This window comes from Vipera berus (assembly GCF_964194415.1).
Source record: "Vipera berus genome assembly, chromosome: 2".
NCBI classification, from domain to species: Eukaryota; Metazoa; Chordata; class Lepidosauria; order Squamata; family Viperidae; genus Vipera; species Vipera berus.
In genome coordinates this window covers 278,531,392-278,544,389 of record NC_138203.1, presented here as the reverse complement: position 1 = coordinate 278,544,389, position 12,998 = coordinate 278,531,392, and the positions used below count along the sequence as shown (strand labels likewise).

Here is a 12,998-nt window from a genome sequence, read left to right as displayed (position 1 = left end):
AACATCCACCCAAAAAGGGGCTGCCACCTCACAGCCTCTTCTGTGCAAAACTAGGAAAATATAAAGCTTAGAAATTCGACCCACGTTTGAAAAACAGAAGCGAAATTTAAACAAAAAAACAGCATAAAAAGAAAGGATTTTTAGACAGAGCGCAAAGAAAGAGGCTTAAGGCAACGCGATGTCCATTCGACTACTTTAAACTTGTTTTCTTTTTTTTTTTCCCCTCCCCCAAACCCTCCCCTCTCCGTTGCAATGAGGTCAGTCTGCGTTAAGAACCACATTAGAAATCTCGGTACATGTTTTAAAGCTCCCTTTACTGCCAGGGGTCTTCAAACTTGGCCGTTTTAGGACTTGTGGACTCCAACTCCCAGAATTCCTTAGCCAGTGTACCTGGCTGAGGAATTCTGGGAGTTGAAGTCCACAAGTCATAAAAGGGCCAAGTTTGAAGACCCCTGCTTTACTCCATTTGTTCAACCGGAATTGAGGGGTATGCATGCTCAGAGACCTCCTGCTCTGACGGACCAGAGAGAGACCTTCGGAAAGCAACTTCCCAAAAGATCCTTCACGGGGAGGCTCGGCCGGGCGAGGAGGGGGCAGATCCAGCCCAGGGAGGGATCCCCCTTTGCCCCCCTGGAGGGAAGGGATCCGCTCCCCGCAGGCGACGCCAGAGCCGAATCTCCCCAAGGAAATCCCTGCAGGACGAAAAGGCGGATCCGCAGCTACCTTTCTCCCGGCGGGGAAAAGCTCTCCTTGGCAGGAGGGGCGAGAGCAGCCCGGCCTGCCCGGATCGGGATCCAGAAGCCTCTCCCGAGGGATTCAGCGCCGTTTCTGCTAGGACAGGGGTAGGAAGGAAACCTCGGCTCTTTTATGACTCACGGACTTCAACTCCCAGAGTTCCTGAGTCAGCATGGCATAGCATAGCGGTCTCAGGAATTCTGGGAGTTGAAGTCCCCGAGTCATAAAAGAGCCGAGGTTGCCGAGCCGTTAGGTCAGGAGGAAGCGAGACGCGGGGAAGGAAGCGATGGTCTAGAAGTGGGAGGTTCGAGGGGGCGGGGCTTCCGGTCTCCTCTCGGGCTCCGGCTCCGCCTTGCAGCCCCACCCCTTGGCCGCTCCTCTTCCTTCCCCCCTCCCGTCCAGGATGACGTGCTCCGAAACCTCCCCTGATCCTCCGATGGGCGCCGGTGTCGAGGTTTCCTCTGCCCATGGGAAGTGTGCCCCTCCCTGACCGCTGGAAGCGGGGCAGCTCTTTCTTCTTCAGTGTGGGTGCTTGTGTGAGGCTACGCCAGGGGTAGGCCACCTTGGCTCTTTGATGACTCGTGGACTTCAACTCCCAGAATTCCTGAGCCAGCCTGGCTCAGCTTGGAAACCTCTCCCTTTCCCTTCAGCATGGCTGGCTCAGGAATTCTGGGAGTTGAAGTCCACGAGTCATAAAGCGGCTAGGCCAGGGGTAGGCCACCTTGGCTCTTTGATGACTCGTGGACTTCAACTCCCAGAATTCCTGAGCCAGCAGGTCTCAGCTTGGAAACCTCTCCCTTTCCCCTCAGACTGACTGGCTCAGGAATTCTGGGAATTGAAGTCCACGAGTCATAAAGCGGCCTAGGACAGGGGTAGGCCACCTTGGCTCTTTGATGACTCGTGGACTTCAACTCCCAGAATTCCTGAGCCAGCCTGGCTCAGCTTGGAAACCTCTCCCTTTCCCTTCAGCATGGCTGGCTCAGGAATTCTGGGAGTTGAAGTCCACGAGTCATAAAGCGGCTAGGCCAGGGGTAGGCCACCTTGGCTCTTTGATGACTCGTGGACTTCAACTCCCAGAATTCCTGAGCCAGCAGGTCTCAGCTTGGAAACCTCTCCCTTTCCCCTCAGACTGACTGGCTCAGGAATTCTGGGAATTGAAGTCCACGAGTCATAAAGCGGCCTAGGACAGGGGTAGGCCACCTTGGCTCTTTGATGACTCGTGGACTTCAACTCCCAGAATTCCTGAGCCAGCGTGGCTCAGCTTGGAAACCTCTCCCTTTCCCCTCAGCATGGCTGGCTCAGGAATTCTGGGAGTTGAAGTCCATGAGTCATCAAAGAGCCAAGGTGGCCTACCCCTGGCCTAGGCAGATACCAATGGAGAGGTGCCTGTTTTAGTTTTCTCTCTTTAGGAACCCCGTTCAATCCGCCGGTAACGAAAAGCAACCTACAGGTCTCTTTTTTCGTTACCTCCTAGAAGACGTTATTGATCTTCCCTCCTCAGTGGATGGTTCATATTTAATTTAAAGCCGAAGAGTTGTTAATTGAGATTCCTTCACGTCTTACGGGGATTTGTAACAGCCGCTGGTGCAGGGGTTACATGAGGACCCTCCGTCCTGGGAATTTAAATTGGGTGGGGGGTCTCTTAAGACCGTGAGCGTGGCGCGGGGGGGGGGTGTTCCTGCAGAGTTTCAGACGTTTGGGGTGACTCATCTCCCCAGTGCTTTTTTGGTAAAAGAAAAAGGTGCCGGGACTCACACATGTCATACAACCCGCCTTGCCTACCCTACAAGGTTCCATCCAAAAAAGGTGCCGGAACTCCGTTCTGAGCGTTCAATGAGAAAAAAAGCCCTGCATCTCTCAATCCCCAGAGCCCCCAGGACAGGAAAGAAGAGATTTTGGGGGAGCAGCCCAGATCTGGTGCTTGTTCTCATAGGGGCAATGCAAGCATTGCAGCTCAGCAGCTGAGAAGGGAAAACAGGCCCGCAAAGGCTGCTAAGCCAGACTGCAGAATGAAAATAATGTTATTTTCTTTATTTTTATTGATTTATATACTGCCGATGTTCTTTTTACACAGGGGACAAAGACGCAGCTTCCTCCTCATCCTCTTTTCCTCACAAAACGGGGGGGGGGGGTTAGGCTGAAAGAGTGAGCCTTCCAAGGTCACCCAGCAGCTGGCCAAGGCGGGACTTGAACTCATGGTCTCCTGCTTTCTAGTCCCAATGGTTTAACCCCTGAGCGAAAGCTGGGTCTCCTGGATTAAGGATCTTAAAACTGTCAACTTGGAGAAACACCGATGTAGACATAAATAAGTCATGCGTCAGTGTCCATGTAGACGCATAGGGCGTGTCTGATCCTGCGTTCGAGGGAGAGAGATGTAAGAAATCAAATCCAGGTTCAAGATCAGAACCTGTTCGAGGTCAGAGGGGCTGGCAGGGCCCTTTGCTCACTTGCAACAAGCGGCAAGTTTTATTATATAAAACTGTTTTATTATATAAAACTGGTAATTAACCCTGACCGTTGAGATTTGCCATCTAGCCACACCACGCGCAGGAAGTGTGACTTTTGTCTCCCAGCCCCTGCCATGGAGAAGACACTTTCTTGGGGGACCTTGCAGAAACCACTCACCCACCCACTCTTGTAGCCTAGGAAAGCTGTAAAGGGCTGTTTCTTCCCCCACACACACACACCTCCAATTCCTGGGGCAGGCTAAGGCTGGGACTGGAGGATTAGAGATTGGGGTGCCTGTGTCTGTGTGAGTGTCAGGACCCACCCCAAACCACGTCTTAGGAAGACAAAATTCTTGGAGTCAAATCTATTCCAAAAAGAATCTTTACTATGACATGCTTGGTTGTAGGAAAAGGGACAGGACTTAATATTATCCCATGAAGTAAACCCTTATAAAGAGTTCCTGGCTTAACCCCCCTTAACCCCATTTGGTCAGTCCCCCATCCTTTCTCTCCTATCATCCATCTCGTGGGAAAAAGGAACTTAGGACCCTTCATGTTTATTGCTGTCTTCCGTGACAAAAGCCAGATGCTAGCCCCCCCTTTTGTTTCCCCAGTTCAAAAGGCTTCTCCTTTCCTTTGAAATGCCTAATACCGGTTCAATACACATCTATCCTCTTCTTTTCGGGAGATGGCAGAATTCCATGGAATAATGTTTGAAACATTCCATTTATGAATATGATATAAATGGATTCTGACAGTGAGTGTGTGTCAGGCACCTATTCCGTTGGTTTTCTTTCTGTTATCTTTGTAAGCCAACAAATCCCCTCTCCCCTCAAGAGTCATCCTTTACAAGAAGGGGGCCGTAGAACCAAATAGGTGGATAGAAGTTTTCCCTACAAGGCAAACCAGTCGCCCCGTGAGACGGATGGTTTCTAAATTGGATAATAAATAAATGAGAATAAACATGTATCCAGATCTGGGTCATAAAGTACCTTTTGTGGGGGGTTCCCTCATAACATCAAACGAGCGCAGATTGATGGCTGCCTGTACTGAACTTCCATCTCTCTCTCTCCCCCCCCTTCCATCTGGGCCTGAACTCATGGCTGAAAGGGGGGGACCGATCCAAACTCAGCCGCTCTCCCTTGAGCTGGGAAGACGGCAGGGATCCCCCACAGGAGGGACCAAGAACAATGTCGGCAGAAGGAGCCGAATGCTCACAAATGCGGGGAGGCGGGTGGGGGAGAGGAGGAATTAGCAGTATTAAAAGCTGTTTTTTTTCTGGTATCCGTTGACCTTCCCGGTAACCCAGGACTGGATCTTCTTCCCAAAGAGCCTTAAATCCATGAACGGAAAGAGCCTCCGCAAGATCTGACAAGCATCAGGCTACCAGGCGCCTCTAGAGAAACCAGGTGTCCGGATCAAGGTGCTCACAAAGGGTGGGGGAGGGAAGATGCCAGGAGCCCCCTGAAGCAGCCAATAGCAGTCGGGCAGATCCCAGCTTCTGGGCACATCAACAACTATGTCACAGAGGATGTTTCTAGTGGAACCAGAGGGTAGAGACCCATTTCCAAAGTAAAACAGCTAGGAAAACATTGTGCTGTACTGGGTTGGGGATGAGGTGCCATTTCATGGAGACAGAGGAGAAGAGGATTAATCATGATTCAGAACAAGGAAGGAACTAAGCTACGTTCCGTTTAGTGATGTGAATGAAATCCCACAGAAAAAGATCCCAATAGAATTTACACTTCCCGCTTCCCACATGGACCTTCCAGTGGGTCAAAAGGAGGGATCTGCGAGCAAAGGATTTCCCACACTGTGAGCATTCATGCGTTTTTTTGTGTGTGGTTTTCCGGAGTGCTGCTCCTGTTGTGACGGGGGATCCAAGAGTTTCCCAGGCTCCATCCTGTATTTCTGTTGATAGTTAGCTTGCAGATAAATCTTTGGAAATGATATTTTATTTCTGTGAGGGGAAAAATAGAAATTTCAATTCAACCCGGGAAGTCCGAAGTGTCCAGCGAGGGAGGGTGGAGTCAAAAGAACCAAGATGGCGGCTGTTTTGAAGGGCATCACATACACAGCTAAAAAGCAGCAGGCCTTTGACTGCAGAATGCGCCACAATCTGACTCCCATCTTGGCTTTTCTTAAACTGCCTGAAAACAGCTCTCTTGATTATTTTGAACAATAATTTTATTAAGGATTATGTTCACAGTTCAAAGGAAGAAACCTAATACAAACATCTCTGTGTGAATGTATGAAAAAGAGGATGTGATAAAAAGGAAACCCTCCCCAAAAGACAATAGGAAAAAGAAACTTTCAATCTTTATCCTCAGCCAACATATATTCAACATCAATATTTTATCGCTAAATAAGCAAACGGATGCATCCTAATTCCACCCTCCCCCCACCCACCCCCATTTTCTCCTCAGCTGAATCTTCAGTTCTCCTCACTGATCCACAAACGGCTAGTAAGAATTAACAAAAATGCCTGGGTGCCTTGATTTTGGACTGCAAGCAATTTATGACTGGAAATCCATTCCAAATTGTGGCCATAACTTTAGGACTACCTGTACTCTGCAAAACATTATACATACTCCCCACACATTTATAACTCTGTTGTGTAATCATTCTGGTAAATTACTAATGCTGCTTTGTGAGAACATCCTCGCACTCCCAAGACTTTTGCTCTTTTCCCTCATTGTGTACTCACTCCTAGTATTTGAGGTTGCTTCACTAGAAAAAATATTTTTCCCACATCAATCATTTTTAGGATTTTCCTTCCGGGTCTGTGTGATGTTCCTGGTAAACGTTAAGATTTGACTGTTGAAAAAAAGTGTTCACAACTGAGGAGATTTATCTCTGCTATGGACTTTCTGGTGCATTTTTAGCTTTGATTTACGATGAAACTTTTTCTCGCACTCTGCACACTTATAAGACTACTCTCCTATGTGACTTCTGGTGTGCACGCGAAGCGTGGAAGACTGGACAAAACATTTCCCACACTCCAGACATTTATATGGTTTTTCTCCAGTGTGGATTCGTTGATGCATCACAAGAGTATCTTTCCGTGAAAAACACTTATCACACTCTGAGCATTTGTGAGGTTTTTCTCCTGTATGGATTCGGCTATGATACATAAGGTAAGATAAATGAGCAAATGTTCTCCCACAGTCTAAACATTTGAAGTTTTTTTCCCCAGTGTGAATTTTTCTATGGCTTTTAAGGGCTGATGCGGTGCTATAAAATCTTCCACATTCGTTGCATTGATGTGGCTTCTCCCCCGTGTGGGTTTTATGATGTGACCAAAGGCCTGCCTTGTGTGCAAAACATTTTCCACATTCTAAGCATCTGTAGGGCTTCTCTCCAGTGTGGACCCTCTGATGGCTTCCAAGTTCTTGTTTTTGGGAAAAGCATTTCCCACACTCTCCACATTTGAATGGCTTCTCCCCTGTGTGGATTCTCTGATGAATCTGAAGATGGGCTGGCGAAATAAAACTTTTCCCACATTCCATACATTTATAGGGTAGCTCTCCTTTGTGCCATTTCTGGTGTCTTTGAAATGCATAAGAATCCACAAATCGTCTCTCACATTCTGGGCATTCATAGGGTCTCTCTCCGGTGTGACGTCTCTGATGTCGAAGCAGATCTGATTTCTTGGAAAAACATTTCCCACATTCGAGGCACTTTTCGTTTTTCTCCCCTCTGTGCGTTTTCTCATGACTCCGAAGACCTGAACTCCGGGTGAAACATTTTCCACACTCAAAGCATTTGTACGATTTTATTCCCGTATGAATCCTCTCATGGGCCCAAAGACTTGAGTTGTGAGTAAAGCTCTTCCCACATTGCCAACACTTGTAAGGTTTCTCCCCTGTGTGAATTCTCGCGTGGTTTCTGAGACTGGATTTTTCACGGAAAAAATTCCCACATTCCAGACACTGATAAGGTTTCTCTCCGGTGTGGATTTTTTGATGTGTCGCAAGGTATGACTTTCGACCAAAGGATAAGTTGCATTCCTCACATTTATAGGGTTTTTGGCTGGGGTGGCTTCCCGTATGAATCCTCTCATGGGCCCAAAGACTTGAGTTGTGAGTAAAGCTCTTCCCACATTGCCAACACTTGTAAGGTTTCTCCCCTGTGTGAATTCTCGCGTGCTTTCTGAGACTGGATTTTTCACGGAAAAAATTCCCACATTCCAGACACTGATAAGGTTTCTCTCCGGTGTGGATTTTTTGATGTGTCGCAAGGTATGACTTTCGACCAAAGGATAAGTTGCATTCCTCACATTTATAGGGTTTTTGGCTGGGGTGGCTTTTGGGATCTTTGGATTCTTTTCCAGGAAAGGATTTCTCACCCTCCAAACCTTGACTGGATCCGATTCCCACATGGACCTTCCTGTGGGTCAAAAGGAGGGACCAATGAACGAAGGATTTCCCACACTCTGAGCATTCATGGGTTCTTTCCTGGTTTTCCGGAGTGCTACCTGTGTCAGATGGAGGATCCAAGAGTTTCCCAGGCTCCATGCTTTTTGGCACTTGCTGCTTTGGGATGAATTTCTCCTCTCTGTTGATAGTTGGCTTCCAGGTAAATCTTTGGTCACAATCTTTCACCCGGTGTTAGAAACAAAAAGAAAGGAGGAATATTATTTTCTTTTGAGAAATCACAAAATCTTAGCCTTGGAAGACACCACGAAGGTCTTCTAGTCCCACCCGCTGCCCAGAGTAGAATGCTCTGTACACATGAGACAAAATCTTCAGTGATGGAGCACCCACATCTCTAGGAGGGATGTCCAGTTGGGACTGGAATTTCGGTGTTTCAGTGAAGCAGTGGTTAGGTGAGTGGTCACCTGACCACTTCTCTCCACAAGTGTTATCCCACACACTGGTTGCAAACATTCAGTAATCTTGGGGCTTCCTAAGTGGAGGGTGGCCTAGGCAATGGTTGGGGTGCTTCGGGGGTGGGGCTGGTCCTGGGGATCAGGCACAGGTCACCCATGAGTTGGGGGGGGTTGAAGTGGGATACAAAGCTGCCCCCCCTCTAAAAGTGTGCACTGTGTCAGCCCGGCTATGCAAAAACAAACCTGATGCACAGCAGTGGTGGGGTGGGTCTGGGCCTTAAATGGAGGCCTAGGACCCTCAGCCGTTTCAGGCTACTGTAACCCTATTTTTCCTTTTTCTGATTTTGCACTTATGGAGCTCCATCCCATCATGACCACCTGATCTTAACTTCTTTGTGAAATATTTTGTGTATTTTATAAAGTCCTACGAAAGAAATAAAAACATGGATCCAGGAAACTACAGACCAATCATACTGACATCAATACCTGGGAAGATCCTAGAAAATGGATCTGCAAAAGCCTAGAAACAAACAAAGCTATCACTAGAAGCCAACATGGGTTTGTCAAAAACAGATCAGGGGAGAAAAAACCTATTACATTCTTTGACCAAGTGACAGAATTAGTGGAACAGCAAAACTACGTGGATACCGTGTACCTGGACTTCAATCAGGCTTGTGACAAAGTAGACCACAGCCGACTTCTTGGCAAGACAGAAAAATTTTGAAAAGTGACATAATGAAGGCCCAGTCTAGTACAATACCAACAAAGAAGAAAAATAACAGCTCTCAAAAGAAACCAGCATGGCTGCATAAAGAACTCTCTGATAAATTGAAAGATAAAAAGGACAAGTATAAGAATTGGAAAGAGGGGCACATAAGTAAGTCAGAATATCAGCAAATAGCCCGTGCCTGCAAAGATGAAGTGAGGAAAGCTAAGGCTCAAAATGAACTAAGGCTTGCGACCAAAGTCAAAAATAACAAAAAATGCTTCTTTCAGCATATAAAAAACAAGAAAAAAGTTAAGGAAATGATTGGTCCATTAGTGGGGGAAAGTGGCAAGAAGGTGACAAGCAATAGGGAGAAAGCAGAACTTTTTAATTCGTTTTTTGCATCTGCCTTTACACAAAGGGAAAAAACAGTCCAACCTACCCAAACCAGTGCCATAAAAAACAGAATAGAAACGCAAGTTAAGATAGGCAAGAAAATGGTAAGTGAGCACCTGTCCAGCCTAGACGAGTTCAAATCACCAGGACCAGATGAATTACACCCCAAGGTTCTCAAGGAACTGGCAGACGTGATCTCAGAACCACTGAACTATATTTTTCAAAGATCCTGGAGCACTGGGGAACTACCAGAGGACTGGAAGAGAGCTGATGTAGTTCCCATCTTCAAAAAAGGGAAAAAAATAGATCCAGGAAACTACAGACCTATCAGCCTAACCTCAATACCTGGGAAGATTCTGGAAAAGATAATCAAACAACAAATCAGCGAACACCTAGATGCAAACAAAGTCATCATTAAAAGTCAACATGGGTTTGTCAAAAACAGATCATGCCAGACAAATCTTATTACGTTCTTTGACCAAGTGACAAAATTAGTGGACCAGAGGAATGCTGTAGATATAATTTACTTGGACTTCAGTAAGGCATTTGATAAAGTAGATCACAACCTACTACTTGATAAGATAGAAAAATGTGGGTTAGATAGCATCACCACCAGATGGATTCGTAGCTGGCTGATAGGCCGTACTCAGCGTTTGGTCCTCAATGGAATTGCATCCACATGGAAAGAAGTGTGTAGTGGGGTGCCCCAGGGCTCTGTTCTGGGCCCAGTGCTCTTCAATATCTTCATTAACGATTTGGATGAGGGGATAGATGGGGAACTCATCAAATTTGCAGACGACACCAAGCTGGCAGGAATAGCCAATACTCCAGAAGATAGGCTTAAAATACAGGAAGATCTGAACAGACTCGAACACTGGGCACTATCTAACAAAATGAAATTCAATGGTGAAAAAAGTAAGGTTCTACATTTAGGCAGGAAAAATCAAATGCATAGGTATAGTATAGGTGGTACCTTGCTCAATAGTAGTAACTGTGAGAGGGATCTTGGAGTCCTAGTGGACAATCACTTCAATATGAGCCAGCAGTGTGCTGCAGCTGCCAAAAAAGCCAACACAGTGCTAGGCTGCATTAACAGAGGGATAGAATCAAGATCAAGTGAAGTACTAATACCACTTTACAATGCTTTGGTAAGGCCACACACACCTGGAATACTGCATCCAGTTTTGGTCACCATGATGTAAAAAAGATGTCGAGACTCTAGAAAGGGTACAGAGAAGAGCAACAAAGATGATTAGGGGGCTGGAGGCTAAAACATATAGGGAACGGTTGCTGGAATTGGGTATGTGTAGTTTAATGAAGAGAAGGGTGAGGGGTGACATGATAGCAGTCTTCCAATATCTCAGGGGCTACCACAAAGAAGAGGGAGTCAAGCTATTCTCCAAAGCACCTGAAAGCAGGACAAGAAGCAACGGATGGAAACTAGTCAAGGAGAGAAGCAACCTAGAACTAAGGAGAAACTTCCTGACAGTTAGAACAATTAACCAGTGGAACAACCTGCCTCCAGAAGTGGTGAATGCTCCAACACTGGAGGTTTTTAAGAAGAGACTGGACAGCCATTTGCCTGAAATGGTATAGGGTTTCCTGCCTGAGCAGGGGGTTGGACTAGATGACCTCCAAGGTCCCTTCCAACTTTATATTATTATTATTTTTTATTATTATTATTATTATTATTATTATTATTATTATTATTATTATTATTATTATTATTATTATTATTATTATTATTATTATTAATTATTATTATTATGTGGGATAAACTGCATCACCACCATATGTGGATCCATAACTGGCTGATGAAACCCACTCAACGTAAAGTCCTTAACTGAACTAAATTATGCCATCACCCAGCATCGTTTCGTTGCATTTTGTTTTGTCAAATATTTAAAAACTATATGCTTATTCTCCAAACCAAGATTTAATCCAATTTGGTTTACTCACCTTTAAAGTTGCAGCTGAGAGGTCTCTGGGTCACTTGTTCCCCCTCTGAGTCCAGGCCAGGGATGACCCCCCCACTGCCGACCAGTTTGATTTCTCCTGGATCCATTGGCCCTTTGTGCAGGAAACTGCTTCTCCAACTGGGCCACGATGTCCAAATTCTCTAGAATGGAGTCCTGGCTAACGACCAGCTTCAAAACCTCCTTTGGAAAACATCCACCAAGAAGGGGCCGCGCATCGCAGCAAAACAAAGGAAACACAACATTTAGAAACGGGTTGCCAACCGAAGCAAAGCGAAGATTAGCCTGAAAACAAAGGATTTTATTTTTCGCCTTTTTTAGACAGGAGCACAAAGAAAGAGGCCTAAAGGCCACAGGATCTCAATTCAACTAATTCAAACTTGTTCTCTTCCCCCCCCCCAAACCCTCCCTTCCCCGTTGCAATGAGGTCAGTCTGTCTTCAGATCACAATAGAAATCTCAACAAACCTCTTAAAGCTCCGCTTACTCCATTTGTGCAGCGGGATCTGCAGGCTCGGAGACTTCCTGCTCTGACGGACCACAGAGAGACCTTCTGAAATCAACTGCAACAAACCTCCTCCCAGGATCCACCCGGAGCCCCGCGGAGAGCCTCGGCCAGGCGAGGAGGGGGCAGATCCAGCCCGGGGAGGGATCCCACTTTGCCCCCCCCTGGAGGGAAGGGAGGGATCCGCTCTCTGCAGGCGACGCCAGAGCCGAATCTCCCCAAGGAAATCCCTGCAAGCCGAAAAGGCGGATCCGCAGCTACCTTTCTCCTGGCGGGGAAAAGCTCTCCTTGGCAGGAGGGAGGAGAGCAGCCCGGCCTGGCCGGATCGGGATCCAGAAGGCTCTCCCGAGGTTTGCAGCGCCGTTTCTGCTAGGACAGGGGTAGGTAGGAAACCTCGGCTCTTTTATGACTCGCGGACTTCAACTCCCAGAGTTCCTGAGTCAGCATAGCATAGCATAGCGGTCTCAGGAATTCTGGGAGTTGAAGTCCCTGAGTCATAAAAGAGCCGAGGTTTCCTACCCCTGTCCTAGCAGAAACGGCGCTGCAAACCTCGGGAGAGGCTTCTGGATCCCGATCCGGGCAGGCCGGGCTGCTCTCGCCCCTCCTGCCAGGAGAGCTTTTCTCCGCCGGGAGAAAGGTAGCTGCGGCAAGAATCGAGGATCCAAGAGTCCTCAGCTCCAGAATGGATTATTTGTAGCTCAGGGTTGAACTGTCTTTGGTGTCCTCTATGAGTTTGGTTGTTTCCTTGCAGATGTTTCATTACCCAACTAGGTAACATTATCACTGCTAAGGATGTTACTTAGCGCTGATAATGTTACCTAGGTGGGCAATGAAACATCTGCAATTAAACAGCCAAGCTCAGAGGACACCAAGGTCCCCGCACCAGCTCTGGCCAAAGAGCCCCTTATTGTCTCAGCGCATGGAGCTTCTCATCCTTCCATCAGTTGAGAGGGAACCTCATCCATTCCTGGGCTGGACTGTGGCTGTCAATCAAAGAAGGGATCTCCCAGGAAGCATGAAGGCTTTCTGCAGCCTTCATCCATGACCTCCCTATCCAACCCTCAGAGAGGAGGTTGGGAAAGGGCTTGGACCGTCGGTCAATAAATGCAGCTTCTCTGCTGTGGACCTCTTGCCTGTGTTTCATCTCCCACGGTGGGAACCAACCACTCAGGGACCCTTCAAAGTCCCAGCAATCTACAGCTGCCTGAAGACTTTTTTTGGTGTTGCCTCTTAACTGGATGGTAAATATTTTAACTCTGGGAGTTTTTAATTCCGATATCTTTATGTCTTAAGAGTGGTCTGTAATAGCCACTGGTGGCCTCCATCATGAGCACTTAAAGTACACAGACAAGGCTCACATGAAATGAATTTAGGGTTGTATGAAACGCAACATGACATCAATT

General features: G+C 47.0%; 2 protein-coding genes across 3 annotated transcripts in view; both read right to left on the bottom strand.

Annotated features, from left to right (window-relative positions):
* LOC308661208 (uncharacterized protein) overlaps positions 1-11,877 on the bottom strand; it is a 259,267-nt gene extending 247,390 nt beyond the window's left edge. The window contains exon 1 of the mRNA XM_081316083.1: positions 11,857-11,877. The gene's annotated coding sequence lies outside the window, so the exon portion shown is untranslated. The remainder of the gene's footprint in view (positions 1-11,856) is intronic.
* On the bottom strand, positions 4,605-11,273 carry LOC308661190 (uncharacterized protein). Of its 2 annotated transcripts, XM_081316039.1 has the most exons (4): positions 11,075-11,273; positions 7,660-7,779; positions 5,890-7,571; positions 4,605-5,142 (listed from the first exon to the last, which is right to left on the bottom strand). In XM_081316039.1, exons 1-3 carry the CDS (start codon positions 11,178-11,180, stop codon positions 6,958-6,960), a joined length of 840 nt encoding a protein of 279 aa, XP_081172165.1. In that variant the 5' UTR covers positions 11,181-11,273; the 3' UTR covers positions 4,605-5,142; positions 5,890-6,957. The 2 variants fall into 2 exon arrangements, with proteins under 2 accessions (XP_081172165.1, XP_081172164.1); XM_081316038.1 differs by lacking the exon at positions 4,605-5,142 and having other exon boundaries at positions 5,609-7,779.
* Positions 11,878-12,998: the final 1,121 nt, after the last annotated feature.